This window comes from Glandiceps talaboti, chromosome 2 (genome assembly GCF_964340395.1).
Source record: "Glandiceps talaboti chromosome 2, keGlaTala1.1, whole genome shotgun sequence".
Taxonomy (NCBI): domain Eukaryota; kingdom Metazoa; phylum Hemichordata; class Enteropneusta; family Spengelidae; genus Glandiceps; species Glandiceps talaboti.
In genome coordinates, this window is record NC_135550.1 from 26,724,961 (window position 1) to 26,746,756 (window position 21,796).

The 21,796-nt window shown below is 34.2% G+C and overlaps 1 protein-coding gene across 1 annotated transcript; it reads right to left on the bottom strand.

Annotated features, from left to right (window-relative positions):
• Nucleotides 1–1,421: 1,421 nt before the first annotated feature.
• LOC144446104 (L-asparaginase-like) lies at nt 1,422–21,730 on the bottom strand. Its single transcript, XM_078135814.1, has 15 exons — nt 21,538–21,730; nt 19,848–19,968; nt 19,256–19,493; nt 18,767–18,850; nt 15,921–16,047; nt 15,246–15,358; nt 8,203–8,388; nt 7,592–7,828; nt 6,646–6,741; nt 5,973–6,136; nt 5,690–5,776; nt 5,252–5,351; nt 4,341–4,503; nt 2,113–2,174; nt 1,422–1,493 (listed from the first exon to the last, which is right to left on the bottom strand). The coding sequence occupies exons 1-15, from the start codon at nt 21,728–21,730 to the stop codon at nt 1,422–1,424; spliced, it is 2,043 nt and encodes a 680-aa protein (XP_077991940.1).
• Nucleotides 21,731–21,796: the final 66 nt, after the last annotated feature.

Below are 21,796 nucleotides of genomic sequence, written 5' to 3' on the forward strand. Positions count from 1 at the left end.
TCTATGTATGTATTTGATTGTTTTGGTTTTTATGATATACATTTTACCACTTCCATAGATGCCAAAGTTTTAAACCATCCTTTCATAGTGTATGAAGGAATTAGGTGATTCATTTTGAAAACCTTTTTCAGGTAGATTTTGTGGTATGTTTCTCTTTGATAGACATTCTTAATTTGTATTCTCCCTGTTGTATATTACTATGTAGTATTTACACACTAAGCTAAACTCACCACAATTCCTATCATCACTTGAAAACCAACCTGTCGCAAATTTCAAGTCGCTGCTGCTAACCAGTCTTCCATATTAAAGTGATAGTTTTCAGTAAGTTTTCTAGTAAACTTAGTACTCTTAAGTTATCACATCAAATGATGTAAAAACAAAGTTATGTTTATTATGCCAGCCCAGTTTACAGGCATTCTGAGTCAAGTACTGGTATTTGTACACAGCAAGTGCAGAAAAATAATGGTTCCTTCCACAGTTAAAGTGGAATTATACAAGAAATGTATACTTGAATTTTTGTTGAAATATTTTCTGACTGATTAGCTTTCTAAACAATTCCTGTATATTGCTTTATGGCTTACAAGAAACTGCACAGGGAAACCACCCCACTCTCTGCACTTGTGGTCAGATCATGTGTGTGTGCCATCTAGTGTCAAGAAATGGAAAGGTTTGTGGGTGCAGCTCAACTCTTGAACGTATCAGTCTTCGAATCTCTAATATACCACAAACCACTTGTGGTATAAAACTGAAAATAAACATTCTTGGTTGCAAGGTGGTATGATGTTTGCATTATATGTTGTCATTTCATGTAGAATTTACTACATGTATATACATGTTCCCTTATGTTTTGCTAGATTTGCATTATTACACCAAAAGAATTTCTGGATTTCTACTTCATTATCATTATAATTTCACATGATGTTCTGATATTAAAGCTTGCACATTACTAATTTGTACTTGTTTTTTATTTAATGTTCAAAATGACTTGTTTAGTTTCTTGTTGATGAGCCAGAAATAAAAACTAATTTTCCACACTTGTATTGTCATTTATTCCAACAACATGTTTAATACATAGTTGATCTCAACCAACAAAACGGTTGAACTTTCCTCTTATATTTGCATTAAGCATTGAAGATATACAGTATACAAAATATAAATTACATACTATCCACAGTCAGACTATAACTATCAAGCATGTAGTCCAACATAAATACCCCTACCAATATAGCTGATATACATGTCATTTAAAACAAGAAATAGTTACCCATGGTTTCTGACGGACCCCTTTATGGGCAGATACCATGTGCAACACCGTAGTACATTATTGATACTTTAATATTTGTCATGCCCAAATATTTCATAATCAGTACAGCCCGATTTCATGGCACATGATTAAACATTTTGTGTCTGATAAAAATTCACTACACACCAAATAAAATGGTACCTCTGGAATCAGTCCTGTGCATACCCAGTAAGATTCCTGTGGTATAGATCTGTGTCAAAGAAGATGACACAAGGTTTTAACAGCCACACCTGTCAACAAGGGTGTGGTTTCCATTACTGTATACATTGTACATTGCTTTTGGTACTGGTGATACATTGATGTGTGCATGGACATGAAACAGGTCTGTATTTTCCAAGTGACTACCTATGTGTACATGCCTGTATACATAAATGTGCACACAAGTGTTACAGCACTGTATACTTTATCAGTTATATGTTTGCACATGCACTCAAAATATTGCTAAACCTTTTTGTGCTCAGAAATGACACATACCTGTACCAACAGACCTGTTCTATATCTGAATACAGCTCTGAAATAGTATGCCAATGTATACACATGTAACAGCACTTGATTCACATAACCTGTTACAGGATCTGCACAGGGGCTAAAAGAGGCATATCCTGAAATCTACTTTGTGTTTCTAGCTGTGTAGACTAAGAAGAATTATAAATACAGACAATAGTACATGATTTATCCTTGTCCAGTTGTCAGGTCCACAAAATACCACTTTCCCAGCATCAACCCACTACACATTTAATCTATCATTTGAACACAAACATTGACCATGCGTGTAGTTTTGTATTCCAAGGTATCTTTGCTAACAATACCTGCACGGCAAACCTTTGGCATCCTTTGACACCAAACTCTAAATGGAGCACAAAACATCCTCCTGTGGATCGATAAACACATTAAGTGCTTCAACTAACATAATTTATGATGACACAATTAGACATTATGCTCAGTGTATCACTTCAATATCCCAGATACAGGAAATGGCACACCAGCTGGTTCATATACAAGCACATAGTCCCTAGGCCTTTGTAATTGATAGAAACTCAAGACACTTTTGGACTATCCAGTATCCTACTATACAAAAATGACTGTGTTGTATTTTGTTAATGTTTCTGCCATCATCTGCCATTCATTCTCTACTAGACTAACACCGCTCACAAAATGTTAGTTTTGCATATGGACTGATACCCTGATTGCTGATTATTGAATATAACATTTTGTTAGTATTAATCTGGATGTAAACAATTAAAAGTACTGTGAAATATTCACTTCAGATTTTAAATTATGGGGTTTTTAAATAAAAATTAACACCCATTCTCCAAGCAGTATGCATACTTCAAGTCATTGCAGCATAAGAAATAACTTGTATATTCAATTGTGACTAAAATGACTCAAACTTAAAACTATTTACATGTGACATAACATTTGATAAATAAATGATCTTCCCTCTATAACTAAAAACATTATTCACATATTTTATCTACATAGCTGCCAATAGAAAGTACATCATCACTTGATGTAACACAAATATCAGCTTGTTTTCAATACAAGTTGTTGTACACTGATGATGTGTACTCTTCTAACAAAAATGTTTTTGAAATATGACAATCATTGTACATATATTTACAAATGCCAAACTCACATCAAATATCTCACTTTACATGTTTCACTTAAAATCACAAAATAAGCTTTTCATTCATGCAAATACTTACATAAAACCTTGATTTACACTATTCTAAGACTAGTATGGTGTTAATGGTGACGCATGTCTTCTATGACATTACAATTGTATAATGTGGCATTGTTAGAAAAGTTTATTTTATAGTAAGGTTGCCCTCCGCATTTTTTATATGCATAATAAATTATGCCATCAGATCATTTATAAGTGATATCTCAATTGTACTAGGTTTGAGTTCAGTTATTTGCAAGTACCGTAATGGTTAAGTATTCATTCACCTTTAAATATGCAGCAAATATTGTATCCAAAATGTATAAACCCAACTTTTAGCTTGTAATTTCAGTTCAATTGCTCAGATTTTATAAAACTAAACCTATAAAAAGCATGCTGTTGGTAACTGTACACTGTTTACATTTCAAAATGTAAAGAGTTCAATAAACTTGACAGAACACTGTATTTATACCACACTTGCATTGATATAGGATATTTCTATTGTGAACAATACATTTCAGTCTGTTGCTTTGTGTTGTTTAAAAAAAAAACTCCACATAATAAAAGACGTGAATGCTTGTAAAAAAAAGAGTAAGAAGATGAACGTTTTCAAAAAAAGTATCAGTATCTATCCCAAACAAGAAAATATTGTCCTCTTGAGAGTGGAGGCAAGAACATGTAAATGTGAAATTTATGTTACAGTTTATACTGTTACAGTAGTTTTTTGTTTATTTTACAATGTAACAATACATAACAATACATGTATGTACATGGTATCAGTATAACTGCATGTTTTTTACAAGGGGAAAGGATACCAGAAAAATGGTGAAATTTGAGAAATTCATTTGCTGTCATACTATCACGAGAAAGAAATCCAATAATGAGTATACCCTAGCTTATTAGAGTGGTGTTTTGTACCTGCCAAACCCCACTGATATTTTGTAGCAAATAGCGCCCCCTAGTGGCACATTCTAATAGTGGTGTGTTGTGATTACCTCATAATTTCATACTTGTGTTTTGCCATTTGACTTATCAGTTTTAAAAATATACCTGTATATGCCAATTTCTGGCTTTCCTCATTTATCTATTGTCACTTCACTTCATCCTCACTATATTTGCATATCCCTTGCCTGCTAGCAAAGTACTACTATGTGGCACTAGTACTAGGGATACATTCACAATAACTCTCAACATACTCCATTTTTGGTCAGTTAAAATACTATCCCAGGAAAACACACATTAAATGACCTATGAAAATATATGTATCCACAGAATATCATGACATCATCTACCATAGAAAATGCCATAGCAATACCTCACCAGAGGGCGCTGTTCACACCCGTATCCTTCTCAATGGTACAACTTTTTATATACCATTTTCCTTTATACCCATTGATTTCATAAGTGTTATTAAGCCTTCATGTCGATGTTGTTTGGCTAGTGATTCAGCAGTGGCTCCAAAGGAGTCCTTTAGCTGTGTATTAACACCACAATCCAATAAGAACTCAACAGTGTCCCGATACCCTTTGATCACAGCCTGCAAAAGAGTAATGGTAGATTTACAGTAAAGATTACTATCACATATAACAGAATCCTCTCTTTTGTAAATACATAGTAGTAACTTGTCAAAAAATATTACATAGTACTACTTCAAGTGTTATGCAGAAGAGTGACAAGAAATACATTTTTTTATGAACTGTACGTAAACAATCACTCTTTTAAAGTACATTTTATATTGAACTCTGTCCAATGACATTAGTTGAGTTGTACACTACTAAGAAGTAAAAAGCATATAACAAGATGTCAATTGTGAAATACTACATCTAAAATATCCTTCAATACCTTCCCATCAGGTCTGGATGACATTGTATACCATAGTTTATTTCTACTAACACAACCAACATTACCTACCTACCCGTAACCAGTCATGTTTAAATGTTTCACTTATTATTGTGATCAACAGACTTGGTCAAACTGTCCATTTGCTTGTTCTACCACTACCTGTCTACTTCCCAAAGTTTCAACTAACATTTGTTACATTAACATTAAGGAGATCCAAAGTCATACTCAATGTTAGACTTTTGTCGATACAGACATACTTGAAGAGACAGGTACGTGTACATTACTTAGAGAGACCATTCTCGCAAGCCAGAGTTATTATTTCTAAAAAATACCTGTGGGAGGCTTGTTAAGAACGTTGTCGTAAAACAGGCCATGGTTTGCGATGATGGAGAGACAGGTACATTTACTATGGTTGGAGAGACAGGTACATATTCATTACTTACCAGATGAAGGGCTGTCCTATCATTATAATCAGTTGCATTCAAGTCAGCACCAGCTAACTGCCAAGCTCTTAATATATCTACATCATTCAAGGATGCAGCACTGCAAGTAAAACAAAGGAGTCAACAAATTAATTTAAAATGGTTGATAGCGACTTTCTCTAAAGTGAATCTGTTGTCACATGGACAGCTAGTGGACCAAGTGTTCTTCAGGTGTGAATATTTATTCCAGAGTCAATCATTTAAGATTTGGTAAAAATGTTCATTTTCTGTTAAGTGTCTGCTCCCCATCTATAAGAATATCCAAAGAAGAAATCAACACCCCTTCATTGTGATTAGGGTTGCCCACTAAACAAAAACTTGGTGTGATTACTTTAGTCTTACCGAATCAATGGAAAACATTTAGAGTAGCTGGTGAAAAGAAATGGTTGCTATACTTACTCACAAAGATGTGATCCTATTTGACGTTGAGTCATATGTTCAATATGAGCACCAGTCTGACGAAGTAGTCTGATAATGTTGAAATGTCTGTGTAAAAATTAATGAATATGTCAATTGTGATTTATTGACATACTTAATATTTGTAATCAATGTGATTCTAAAAATGATTAAATATGTAACACAAATATGTTAGCTAGTGTTTACAGACATCGATATGAATTAAAGGAAGTAAAGATGGAAATAACAAAATAATTGTTCAAAAACATCAAAATAGACAACTTACTTGAATCGAATTGCATCCATAAGGGGTGAGTGGCCAAATCTATCTCTTGCATACAGAGTTGCGCCATGTTCTAGAAGGTATTGGACAGCTTCATAATTGCCTTCACATGTTGCTATGTGTAATGGCGTCCTGCCATCATAATCTCCCATACTTAATTCACCACCCTGTCATAAGATAGAAAACATTCAACACTGAAATTGCTTTACACTGTCATCAAATGTATGACAAAACTATTTATATAACACATTGAACGTGTCCAAACAAAAAATAGGATTTATACCCTGGTTTTCTACATAATGACAATATGCATCTATGACATTCACTCTGCAGTGCTCAAACTATGGGTCAAATATTCAAAGTGACCATTACTCTTCCCAATTTTTTTATATATTATACTTATGAAAGTGTTATTATATTATTCCCCCAAATCTTTCTTCATACATTCTGCCAGAAATAGTTGTGACCTATTCTTTTGTCATTCCTCATCTTCAACTCCAAATGACAAGGCCCCTTAGGTCACTCATATTTTCCTTGGCTGAATGATGAAAATATTATTAGTGAATAATACCTAAACATGTAGCTTTTCACCAGTAATTTCTTTCTTCAAACATTTGTTGACAAGGGAATATAAACTGAGAAGTATCAAGAAATTAAATTCTGATTGTCAACTTACACATTTGTTTAGTTCATCCATCAGATCTATGTCTCCAACTTTAGCTGCTGAGCACATTAGGGAAGGAAATAAGGCTTCACCAACTGATCGAACTTCCTGGAAATTGGAGGGAGAAAACAAGTCTTTGGTGAAGATAGTGAATAAAAGTGAATAATACTGGAGTTTTACGATTAAATGTACACTAAATTTTGTTTTAGGCATTTGTGCAACAAATCTTTGTATAGGTTACATAATCCTGTGGATCAGTAATCCGTGGATTCATTTCAACATTAATGATTATCAGCAGGAGTCTCCATAAAGTGATGTGAATACTCTCAAAGGGCACTTTATCTCTTCTAACTCTGTCAACATGCATCCAGACACTGAAGATGAGTCCCCTGCATGGTAGTCTTGGTGTAAGCAATGCAGGTTTGTCGATTGGTGTTTTAAAAGTGCTGCCGTTTAGCCAATTTTTTATCAAACCCACAAACATTTACAAAATGGTGTGACTTGAATAAATCAGAGTGTGAATGTAAGCCAAAGTGAAAAGATCAATGGACTGATTGACAGAAGCAATATATTAGCCCTCTTTGATACCTAGCTCACACAAAATGTGACTCTTCTGCAAATTAGTGATAAAGTTAAAACAACAAATGTAGAACTGTTGTTGTTGTTGTTGTTGTTGTTGTTGATCATACAACTCAGGTTCACACTGTTCCTACCCTAAACTGACTTTCACTTTAACACAGTGACACTAGCTTTGATATCAATGAACAACTTTTGTATAGTTAGTCAACCAGCCAGTCTAAATTCTACTCACATTACCACATTGTAAATTTTCAACTCTGTAATGCCTTACAATGTAATCACTTCTCTGGCTACAGAGTGCAGTATGTGCAAGACATATTAAATTGACAATCATTCCATGCTGTTTAGCTATAATAGGTACATGTACATCTTCACAAACCTTACTAGATGTCACTCGTAGTGTCGTTGCTACAGCTCGGATAAACTCACTGTCGTTGAGAGACAGTTTTTCCTGAACACCTTGCGTCACTTTCATCTCTCCTCTCAGATTGGTCGACATAAGTTTTCTCCTTTCCTCATTGGTCAATTCTTCTTTACCAAGGACATAATTAAGTTTTGTCAAAGCTGCCTCCACAGTCATGTCAGATCCTGGGATTACACCTGCATCTAGTAGTGCCTTGAAATGATAATAATGGTTTGATAGTCAGACCAAGGTAATGAAAATATTTGTAATTAATATTTTTTTTTTTAAAACTTGTATTCACACTTTAGCCCTACTCTGCTGTTCCAAAGGAAAGTGTGTGTATGTATGTGTGTGTGTGTGTGGGGGGGGGGGGGTGTCCTGAAAATGTGTTACAGTCCTGTGAAGATTGTCAGCGGAAAAAATAGTGAGCACCCAACACATCCCTATAGAATGCAACTTACCTGGATATGAATGGTAGCATTTTTTTTTTTGGGGGGGGGGGGGGGGGGTGAGCTAAAATGGTACATGCTAATGGTATACTTTACAGCATAACTGGACTTCAGAACTATTAATGATTTATACCTTACCTTTCCTGTGGCATACGTGCAGACCACAGTGCCTTTAGTACACTGTGTACAATTAATGATAAGTACTCCACTATCTGACGCTTTCTTTAAGACATCTAATAAATCTTGTCTATTATCTGGTGCATTCCCAGCCCCATATGTCTGTAATACTATTCCTTTCATTGGGGGTTGTAAAAATGCCTTCACCTGAATGAAATCAAATGTCAAAAAGGAAATCAGATACACAAAGAGTAAACAGGTCACTTTAGATTGAAATGTTTCTTAGGTACTGGTACATGCCATAAATAAACTCAAATGCCAAAAACGCTCAAAATTTTACATTCTTTTCCAAAAAGGCTCAAATTTTGGATTTACATGGTGGAGCACTTCTCAGTATACTTACAGCAGATACAATCAAAATAAAGTGAGTGCATGGTAATGTTATGGTGCCTCATCATCATTCTAAACAAATGACTAAATCATAACTGTAACAAGGATAGCTGTACCATTGCATATGATTTAGCCATGCTGTATTAACTATTTGATGAAATAATTTTGTGCAAACACACAATGAGGGCCATATGACAGGATCACAGAGAAATTCTACATAATTTGTGGAATGGGTGTACCCAGACATCATGAGGGACATATCACAGGTTACATAATTTGTGGAATGGGTGTACCCAGACATTGTGAGGGACATATGACCGGGTACATAATTTGTGGAATGCGTAGTACCCAGACATTGTGATAAACACATATGAGAATCACAGAGACAATCTACATGATATGTATAAACTATGATGTGATTTTATGACACTTCAAGTTCAAGCTCAGGGACAGGAGACATATATACTATTTATGGACATTCATTTGTTTGTTTGTACTACTGTTTTTATGTTCAATACAGATTATATAAATGTTGTCAGATATACATACATGTAATGATCATCTTCTCAATGTTGTTCATTTGTTACCTCTTGTAAGGGTATGGGAGGTATTAAGGGAGAGGTGTCAAATTCAAAAAAGTCGATAGATTTTTCTTATACTTTGCATACTTAAACATTGATATCTGAATATGCAAAAAATGCAGAGAAAATACTGTCACCACCTTTGTTTTCAGAATAATGACAGTTTCTTGTATGTACATATATATTTTTTGGTCAAAATAAGTAGATTTACAACAATTAACAACAACATGATTTTTGACAGTTAAAGATTATCCCCAGAACACGAAACGAACTTATGTATTTAAGTGCAATGTATAGTAGGTTCAGACATGTTTTTTTAAATTTATATTCATTATTTCATCAAATATTATGTTATTTTATCTCAAGCTGCTTTACTATTTTTTAAGAAAAACATAAGAAAATTGCAAAAAATGATAAAAGTCTGTGATAGATTTTTTTCATACGCTGTATGTGTACATTGTATTATTCCAGCTACTTATCAATGACAAAAAAATATTGGTCACCACGTCCGTTTAAATTCTAGAATTGAAATTGTCACTCCACACCCCATCTAAATTTTGACATTTTCGACAGAAATATCTTATGAAATTTTGTTGAATTTTGACAAAAATTAAAATGAGCTTGTTTATCTTTGCACCTATGTATAACGTACCAATGCCCCTTCATAATTAGACAACAAATATAATTGTGTGTATGCTAACTTGAAAATGCCAGTAAAAAATGTGACCCCCAACCCCATCAAAATTTCAACATTTTGGAACAAAAATTGTACAATATTGGAACACACAGGCACCAAGGGATATATCTATCAGTACATATGTATGCTAAATCAACTGAACTAATCATATATGGAGTTTATTTCTTTCTCCAAATGCCAAAGTGCTCATAATATTCACAAATGTGACTCCCATCCCATCAAAATTTCAACATTTTGGCTAAAAATCACATGAAATTATAAATATTGTAACACACAGGCACCAAAGTATATTTCTATCAGTACATAAGTATGATAAATCAACTGAACTATTCATGTGCAGAGTTTATTTATTTCTCAAAAAGGCAAAGTGGTCATAATATTTAAAATTGTGACCCCAACCCCCACCACCCCATCCAAATTTCAACATTTTTGGACAAAATTCACATTAAAATGCATAATATTGGGACACATAGACACCAAGGGGTAGTTGTCAGTACATAATTATGTATGATAAATCAACACGTAAGGGGCTAGGTCAATAGTTCAATGTAGGATAAACAGCTAAAAACTTTTAGTGGACCCCACCCCCCACCCCCCTCTAAATTGGCCAAAATTGAAAATGTCCATACAATTTCAAATCAGTATGTAGTAGCACTATGAATACAAAGCCAGTATGTAGTTAGGAAAAACAGTTTTTTTGTTGACACTAGTGAAAATTCTTCCATTTCTCAATTTGGGGAAATTTTTTAAAAGAAATAATTGCATGTTTAGGGATACAAACAGACCCATTAAAAACAAAATCGTTTCTGTAGGATGAGAGCGAGACAGCTAAAATAAAACATCCCAAAAGTAAAAGAATTTAGATTTTCATCCTACATTGAAATATATATTGATCTCGCACCTTATATCTCCATTGTTGAAACAGTTATATGTTGATTTCTTGTAAGGACATTGCCAGTGTTTATTGCAGGGTGTGGTCACTATGAAAAATAGGAAATAACTCATCAAATTGAACTATAAATGATACTATCATTAGCTGTTGAGCCACTGAACTCGGCATTCAGTATATGTACCTCTAGCTCTGCATATGTGGCACTGCACTGTGAGGAACCAAAAGCTACAATGTATGCTACTAGAAGTATTTATTGATTTTGGGTACAAAAATACATGTAGAACCCCTCATTGAAACCTTTATAGTAATGTTACCATGGATACTTCTTTTATGGGGAGACAATGTAAATAGTTTTTATACAACTTGTATAATTTGTTGCAATTTGAACTGTATGCTTTACTGTAAACACTCAACTCACTGGAGTTATATGGTGTTTTTTAAGGCCGGTAAATGATGATTTTATCGGGGTTGCATGATCAATTTTACTGGAGTTCAGGGACTGAAGTTTCTCCACCGACGTGACGTGGCCACTGATTACTAAGAAAGTAGCGACGGAAAACATATAAAATGCTAAATGATGTTTCAACTAATAAAATAACAAATTTGCTTTGCAAAACATCTTCAGTGTGCTAGGGAAGTTTTTGAAAAACTTTGCGTAGTCCAATGATTTTATGTTTTGCTTCTATGGTACCTGAGAATTGATTGTTTACGTACATTTGAATGGTTTTGTTGCAATTTTTTCGCCATTGTTGTGTCTATGTGTAGTGCGGAAAATTATCAAATGCCAAAGATAATTTTATCGTGGTCAATATGTCACCTCATGTCAAAAAACCCACACTGACAAAACTGTCATTGGTATTAAAATTATATTCATGAGAGTATAACTTCCTCTGTAGAGATGAAAGGTGTGAATGGTTTGTGGGCCACGTTTCCAGACCGGCAATATAGCATAGGGAGTGTGGTTAATGTTAATGACTAATTTCCATAATTAATTATTTTCAGTAATATTAGGATGTATCTTAAGAATGCATACTTGAATTTCAATATCATTTAGTACATAATGTTAACCATAACAAAGCGGGTACGTCCTATAACATTTGTTGATACAGCTTACAGCTTTAAAGAAAAATTTGCATAATTAGCGATTTTAGGTAACTAGGCTGTATCTTAAAAAGTCAAGCTTCAAATTTCATATATTGTAATATGGTACATATATCAACCATAATAATACGCACCTGTCCTATGAACTTTGTTGATACAACTTTTACCTTTAATAAGTAATTTGCATAATTAGTGATTCCCTTATGGGAGGCATTCAGTTTAAATCTGGTTTCTGTTTGCTAAGAAAAGGTAGTTCTTACCATAAGCTCTGACCACTATAGTGGTCTGAGCTACAAGCCAGGAAATGAATGTCTGCAGAAGCTTTAATGTGTTGACAAGGCAATTAACGACTACATGTTACTGTGTATTCATTGGGATTAACTGATTACAGCTGTAATTGATATCATTGATTAGATCTCCTTTGATTACATTTACAAAGCAAATAGCACTACCTGTACAATATTGGAAACCAAGATATGCCAATAGCAAACAAACCAACACTATAGTCTAGACTGTTCTGTTTCTTGTGAAATATTCCCTACTAGTCCCACTTGGGAATGATCCATCAAGTACATTTAAAGTGATGTGTTTAAAGGCCCACTTCCATTCTTGGTTTGAAAAACAGTTGCTTGACAGAGCAAGAGAAAAGGTTGATCCAGAACTAAAGAATGATCTCATTGAATTCTAATTAAGATATTTAACACTAATGGAATGACACAGGATTGAAACACAGCCCTTTACGTAAGCGGCATGGACATAAATACCTTCATGTGAAACTCTAACCTGTATGACAAACAGAAAGGTATACTATACATGAAGTTCTAAAAAAGAATATAAGGGGCCTTATATGGGAAAATGTGTATTGTTAAGATAAATAGCATCTAACTGAATGACTTCCTCTTACATACAGTGTCAGTAGGGTAAACCTACACTGGACTCAAACCCCTCAACAGCCCAACAAACTGAGTATCAGACAGTACCAGCTACATTCTAATTCCTCATTACTGTCTAGAGTATGTTATTTTATGAGTTCAAATACAGCAAATCAATACATCTTACACCTTCACTTAGTTTTGATACCTAAACGTTTCTACCATTCATTTTTATAATTAAAAACATACTCACAAACATTTGTACTTTCTTGTAAATAAGGTCTAAACCTGTATTTGATGATAATGTTTTATATTCTTTTTATGTTTTCTGTTTAAGTTCATCTATAGCTTTAGTCCATGAAAGAGAAACATCTTGTAAGGAAATGATTGGATGATATAGAAATGTTTGCACTTTTACATTTGCATGAAATGTTTGGCATTTTTGGAGGCTTTTAAATCTGGCGGCTTTTAAATCTCACAATATCATTATTTTTAGATAGATATGATCGGCTAAAGCAAAAGCTTTCCCCAGCTAACTGCCATGCAACCACTATCACCAACCAAACTGCAGTGCAACCACTATCACCAACCAACCTGCATGCCAAGCCGAAAACAACAAACCAAGGAAATAGGAAAACCCAGCCACTTATATTTTTAAGATATGCATCATGCTTCTACCTGAGTTGGTGGTATGTCATTACTATTTGTCACATCTTGGTTTGACAATCTCATGAATTCATATACCTACAACATACACACAAAACACCAAATGTTAATTCTGTCAGTAGTGTTGACAGGGACAGATTTAAAACATCACTGGTTCTTTGCTAAGTTGAACTGCTAGGGCTAGGTCATAAATTTGTAATTCATTTTATTGACCAAACTGATCCTAGCAAACCAGCAAGACTAGACTTTCAAATAGGTGGCACATTATTTTTTGTTTTTTTGTTATCTTAAAATGAATCACGGAAACAAAATGCAGGCACTGATAACAGTTTTATGCATGAATCTTCCTTGTTTCATTTGATAGTAATGTTGATTTGTGATCACAGCGATATAGAATGTATCATTTTATATGTTTGCATGCTATCAGTGTCTATACTTTATGTAATTTGTAACAAAATCTCTTTGTGTGAGACATGAAAAACATAGTGCTGTCGAATTGAAACTCCACAGTCACTCTGGTTTGGTAGTAAAACACATTGTGCTGTCTAATTGAAACTCCATAGTCACTCTGGTTTGGTAGTAAATACTTTCTTCATACAAATTTTTACTTTTTTTGAAAAGAGATTTCACTTGGTTGAATTCCAATGAGCAAGAATTAAAAGATTTTAAATATAGTCATGTACATTTATGTTTTAACTTGAAGACTGACAAAGTACATGTCACTGTCTTGGCTACTAATTTTACATTTTAGTTAGAATAGTCAGATGTACTTTTTCAGACTTCAAATTAAAACACAGATGTATGCCACTAGTCAATTAATAGTCTTGACTGTATTTAGTGCAGACAATTTAAAAGATGTTTGATACAGTAGAGATTGATACTACATAGACAACCTTATACAGTTTAAATTTGCTGGTCAGCTACAGTGTATAAGTTAACATGACCAACAAGAATATGACATACTGAAACCATTTTAAATAATCTGAGATAAGTGTTCACAACTACCTTGAAGTAGAGTGATATATAATAACACTGACTCACAAGTATAGCAGTGCATATAATAGTGATAAAAATGAGAAAAAAAGAATTCACTTCTAAATAAGCTGACAAGTAGCTATAGCAACTTTATCATTAACAGACCCATGACAAAGTGGAATTGGGAACAGCTGATGACCTTGTTACCATGGCAACCGGTGTAGGGTTTTTGTTAGCAGATTACACCTTCCACTGGCGCTACCTTGACATGTTAAGGTTATTATGCAAAGTAGTCACATCAGCTTATCATAGTTCATACTTATCAATATTGAAATTTAGAAAATAAGACAAATTATAAAGGAATAATCAATTGTCATAGGTGTGTACATTGTGTTTGGGATGGATGATATGAGGGGGAGGGGAAGTAACAGATAATAAACAAACAAGTGCTCTTAATCCACAAATGGTATATGTTTCTGTAGTTATCATGTATTGACACTTTTCATGTCAAATAGAATTATTTGTTTATATGAATGTAGAGACCAAGATGATAAAATAGAGTTTGGATTCAATAATGGCAACAAAAGAAATGATAAAATCTGCAAATCAAAGAGATTTAGAAATAAATGGTTTCATTCCACGAAAACATTTTAAACTCCAGATGTAGGAGTGGATGTAGGATGTGTAAGTGATCCAGTAAGGAGAGGTGTTCAGGAGTGAAAGTCATGTGTGTTCAATGATGACTTCTTGGAACAACAAACGATGGAAATAAGACCAAGACATTAACAGGGGGAATAGAGTAAGAGTTTAGAATCACACCATTGCCAAGGTAAATAGGGGTGGCAGGGGGGAGGGGGGGAGAGGATGGGGTGGATATGTTAGAATCTTACCGTTGATGTGGTGATGCCAGGGAACAGTCTCAGCAAACCAATATTAGTGTTCATGTTGGTGTGAACTTTGAACTTCTCTGTACTGGTACTTCTAAAAATACTATCCCAACTTACTGGAAAATAAAAATATGAATGATACAAAATATGCTTGTTAATATAATGACAATGAAGAGTATTTATGTGCCAATAATTCTCTACAAAGCTAGCAAAGCTATAGGTGTAGATGTACATTTTAACTATTATAACTCCTCACTGGTATTTACCAATAACAGGCTCAGCACATCAGCCTAAATTTGTCTAGTACCATACAATCCCTGCAGCCAGTCTGGCAAATACCGGTAGGATTAAAATTGTCCCTTATCCTGCAAGGTTTAAATTCACAATGCTAGGTTGACTGGGGCACAGTGATGGTTCAAATCTTGTCCAAGGAATTAGTCATGCAGAAACAAATGGCAACGGTGGGACTCTATCCTGAAGATTGCAGATTTATAGCCAACCACTACCATTTGACCATCATGACTCCACACTCACCCAGATAGATATTGTATTCCATTGAATCTAGTAAACTTCACACCATTAGAAGTATGTACAACTATCATTGGCTAAACAGTGCAACTAGAGAAAACTGAAGACATGCCACAACAAGAAAGATAGAATTAGTTTAGATCACCTTACCTTCAATATCAACATTCATAATAACCAAGGGAGGTAAATTTGGTGAATCAAATGCATCAAAGCTGTGAGAAGCTACTTTGGTTACACGATTTCCCCGGAACAATTTATTGTTGAAGAATAAAGTCACCTGTAGTAATGTAAAGAATACAAAATTTTCCTGAGTTTGTTTATTATAACCATGTCAATATTAGTGTGTCCAATGTGGATTTTGATGACCATGCTATCATATACAAAGAACACATATATGCTACATCCTGGAGAGTTATCTAAGCATTTTTGTGCAGTACAAAGTTTTAATTTATTGTAAGTATTCACCTGAATCCACCTCAACAGATGAGTGTTCATCATAGTATATATCAATATGTTGACTGCTTTATATATAAAATACATGTAAAACAGTCAACATTTATTTAGATGTGTGTGATTGTATTTTAACCTTAGTAGACTGATAACAGTCCCTTGGTAGATTTTCTTTGGTCTCATAATCTTCAATGTTTTGAGTTTGTTATTCATTTTTAGCTTCGTAAAGTTAAATGTCCTCAACTTTTTTGTAAAAAGATTTCCTAGTTACTAGTAGTGGGAGGGTTATACATGCATTCATCCGACTATTTTTGCAATCACTCCCTCAGGTCCTTATTTCACATAAAAAACACACTTGTGTAGAAAACAATATTTTATTCAAATAATGAATGAAAAAAGGCTGGAGACTTGAGCAAGTCAAATTAGTAGTTCCATGTAATTCTATTATAAAATAGGGTGTCAGTCTTTAGAGGGGTTAAAGAAGACCGTACTACACTTTAAACTATAGTGTCAAACTTTACACCCTGTTCAAGTACTTTGAAATACCAATGTTACTAATACTCTACTTTATATTCATCTTTCTCAATGCAACAATATGACTACTTGACATTACAAGTGCAAACACTTCAAAATCATATAGTCAAATATTATTACAACTCTCAGATGACTGATATGAAGTTTGTCACATTTTATGTCCATTAGTTTTATCTAGATCAATGACCTAAATAATCATTGAACCTTGCATTGCAGGATTTTAGAAAATGCCTGTTGATAAAGGTCTACATGACAATAAGGCTGACAATGGGGGGGGGGGGGGTCTAGGGGGCAAGGTAATGTCTCTCATAGCTACACAAGTAAGCCTACAAGGTCACCTATCCAAGTGGCCATACACTGCACATCAAGGGTTTTTTATAAAACTTTTAGTACAATGAAGTACTTGCTTGGTGTTATAATTTTATAGTGCTTTTGCAAAGTCAGACTTTCATTTCCATTGACATAATGAACATTATACAAGACGACAACAAAAATAGTATTACATGTAAGGAATGCAAGAGTTTGCAGTGTTTTAATATAAGTTACAGATTTGTTAAACTACTAATTAAATTGGATTAACTATAACTTTATAAGAAAATTAACAATTCTATTTGGGTACATAAGTGTGATAAAGATATTAAAGAACATGACAATGAAATAGGCGTATGTTATAAGCATATTGTATTTCTACTTGTAGAACAATGTTGAAAGGCTGTGCACTACTAAAAAAGAATAACTGCCATGATCTAGTTGCTGATGTGTCTACCCTTGTCTGTTTGTAAATGTTTTTTTTAGATGAATTTGTCAGTCTATAGCCTGAAAGGTCCTGTCTTTGGTCAACTTATGTAACCACTCGAGTGGAAACGACTGGAGAGTCCATGTATTTGATTTTTTAACCCAATAAATAAATTGGTCTACATACTGTGTACCTGAACAACACGGCATCAAAATAGTGGAAAGGGAGATACGGTGTAAATAGAGCATGAACTGCTAGTAGTAGTAGAACTAGGTCACAGTAGCTATTGTTATTAGTTCTCAGTCCCCATATACTAGGAATCATGCAAGATGGATACTCATTTTTTGACTATGTAATTCTATAGTCCCAGATGCATAAAGGTGGGCAGACATGGGGGGGGGGGGGGGGGGGTCCTCTGACAGTTAGATACTTATTCATTCATACATTTTAGTCATGTATACATAATTTCTATCCCTAATCTCAACCTCCACATAGAATTTGCTGAGATAAACATCAGATATTTGATTACAAATAAAGTTTAAATATAAACACAAATAGTTTATAAGTTACATCTTAAATTGGGGTAATGTCTTTTACATCCGTCTCTTTATCTCCAATCTGTTATCAGTACAACAGTGATGTGTAATATTGGATAGAATGATAACACAGCAAGTGTCAACATTAACTGATACTAGTTCAGTGATGTGGTGTTTGGAAACACTGATTACACAGAATGAAATCAATACATGAGTAGTTTTTTCAGTCATATGTTATTGCCAATAATATTATAACACCTATAACACTGGATAATATGGGAATATAGAATTAACACTATAGTTACAGAGGCATGCAACCACTACCCAAATCAACCCCACCCTATCCTGTGTAATTACGCAGTCACAAATATGTTGCCTCCCAAATTATGCTAAAATGATAGTGTACGGAGTTTGGTGACAAGTACAGAGCTGTACTACAATGAACCCTAATATTATCAAGGTCTACGGAGAACTATGCGAGTACAGGGTTGGGAGTACAGGATCAAACTTACACAGTGGATCTCGCTACTCTGTAAATGTATAGGGAGAACTCTGTTCAGCATACTTAGCTAACTAGCAAGTACAGACTCTGAGTTCAATGATGGAACTCTTGTCATTAGAAAGATCTAGGGGATTCAACTCCTGTGTACTGAGATAAATATCAAGTACAGAATTGGATCTCAAAGACATATAATTAATGTATTATATAGTGTAACACATAAACATGTGATGTACCTTACCTCTGGTATGACCATATGACCAGCTAGATAAATAGCACCCAATAAATTGTCTCTTCCATCATTCCGTAATTCAAACAATGGTACCTTTTAAATGATAATGAAACATTAATAAATGCATTGAAACTCACACTGTGGAGTAAGCATTGTAGATTGGGATTCATAGAACTGATTTTTTTACATTCCGAGTGTTCTCACTAAGTCTACAGAAACTCTTTTCTCATTCATTTCTTTAAATTTAGAAATTTTTAAATATAAAAAATATAATCAAACTTTGCCAATGCTCGAAAATTGATGACTCAGCATTTTAAAAACAATTCTACTGGTCTATCATCCGTACTAGTATAGTTTAATTCAATGATTTCAGTGTCATTTTTTCATAAGACAGATATATATATATATATATTATATTGTTCCACACATATGAATTTATTTCTTCTTTCAAGCTGATTGTGCCATCAAACTGCATCTCAAAGTCAACTCATACTATACCTGTGAGCCTGTTAAAATAACAGGTTTGCCTAAATTTTCAAACATGAATGATAAAGCTGACGCTGTGTAAGCCATAGTATCAGTCCCCAGCAATACAACAAAACCATCAAATGCCTCGTAGGATTTCCTAATGTCTTCAGCTATTTTAATCCAGTCTGTTGCATGCATATTGCTGGAATCTATCAGTACTTCATATTCATCTACACAGTATACCACACGTCGATTCTGTGGTGATAATCTGAGCAAAGAAATATGTTGTATTATTTATTTTAGGATTTTTATCAACCAAAAGACAACTGACAGTACCACAAATGTATTGAAATTGGTCAAGAAATCATTTTTTTAATATAATAACTTAGACATTCAGAATAACTTTTTTCCAATGTGTCACTTCAATTATTTTCAAACTTGTTCTTCAAGAATATTTTTTACAAAAACTATGAAACAATAGTTGAAGAAAAACATTGACGAATACTATCTAAATACACAAATACAGAAGTTATTGTCAGTCTTTCAGATCACATATACTCATTACTATTTCTATTCAGCTCTACTTGATTTGGTTATCAAATTGAAAGATATAACTACTCACGGTAAGACAAATGGTTTGTTGCAGACATCATCACGTCCAAGTCTCATAGCATATTCTTTATCATGTAATACTGGCATACTGCGAATCATCTCAGTAAGGTACTTGTCAACAGGTACATACACTGTATTTAAGAGATTGGACCATGTCTAACATTCATGTGAGCTCATATTTAACCAAATTTACTGGGAGGAAGGAGGGCCGGGGGTGGGGGTGAGGGTGGTTATCCTCTCATTTAACACCACTTACTGCAAGTTTCAGTCATACTACGTTGTTGAGTAGTGAACTTTTAGTGCTTATTGTTTTATTGTAATTTTGTCTTACTTTGTTTTGTGTTTTTATCTAATAGAACTGAACCAGCGATTCTTATCTTTACAATATATTCTTATATTGTTTAGCCAAATCATTTTTCCAAAGAAGGAAATCAGTCAAATGCAAAAAAACCCCACATTTTTATATGTAAGAATTCACTGCCTGAGTACTTTTACTTTTGCACACCCCTGTAACATTCACATACCTAGGACAGGATTATGCACATACACAACTCAGTAGAGCTGTGGGTTGTACTGAGTAAATGTACAATATCCCTGTAACAGCTCTGCCAATTTGTACTAGCTGTGTGAAAAATGCTAGTGGGATAGGAACAAAAGAGTTGCTACAGGGTATTATTCCACCATAGCTGTTACATGTATGTGCACAACTGTGTGCTAGGTATGCAGTACACAGCTATGGTACTGGGATGTGCAAAACAGTCATGGCACAGAGGCGGTATTCCATATCCATGTAACATCCATATATTTCACAACCATGTACCATGGCTGTGATGCACACAGTTGGTACATAGCTATAGCTGTGCTCTTCTTCCTAGCACTAGTATGTGGCCACATCCTAGTGCACATCCTAGTGCTAGGATGTACAAGGTTCCCTGTATGGTAAGGATCATGTTTAAATACAATAGCAGAGTATAATGCTTGGAGTAAAACATTAATGAAACAAAGCTGTACGATAATTTTATCTGGCAAATTTTATCATTCAGATGTGATACGATAATTTTAAATGAACTTCAACCAGATTTTGGTACATACTACAAGGTTATCACACTATGTGACATTAGCATTGGGAAAAAAGAGTAATATTATTTTGTTGACCCTACACTTTTTCTGTGAATCTTCACTAAGTAAGAAAACTATGTTGGGTTTCTTGTTTCCTTTTTCTTGTTTACATATTTTGCATACTTTTCTCACAACAGGTTTTAATATATCCCCCCCCCCTTCAACATGATAATATATGGAAAAGAGGAAATAAATGTGTTTCTAGCCATATATAAATATATTTATATAACACTTTTGTTTCATTAATTTCATACAACACTTAACTTTCCCTCCCCCTCCATAAAATGTATTTAAAAATACAAATATTATTAAACAAAAAAAGCTGACCCCTTTGATGTATTGGTATGTATGGATTTTCAAAGAAACGTGATTTCCATACGATTACATGTCGTTACTTTTGTGATGTGGTTAATTTGTCATGTATATATTGCGGATCTTGATTTTGACATTTTAAATGTTTACCACGAGGACAAGGTCAGAACCGCTTAAAAAGTAAATGTTACACGTTTCACTATTCGAACACCAAGCGTGCATGCGGGGACAGCGACGAGAGTCAAATTTTCCCTTGAAGTTTGACTCACCTCCATCGACACATTTCATGCCGATAGTACCGCCAGTGTACAACACCAAAACCCTGGATTCTTGGATGTCGAGTGAGTCGTTTGACTGTAACACTTTCGCTCTTTCACTTATTTGTTCTTCAATAGCACACGTTTCCAAAGAAAATTCATTCCGAAACTCCCGAAATCGCTGCTCGTGTTCACTCTTCTCCATTTTGCGTACGTTTATGGTTTGAGACGTCAGTTTGTTTTCGCCATTGGAAAACGACATGAATGTAAT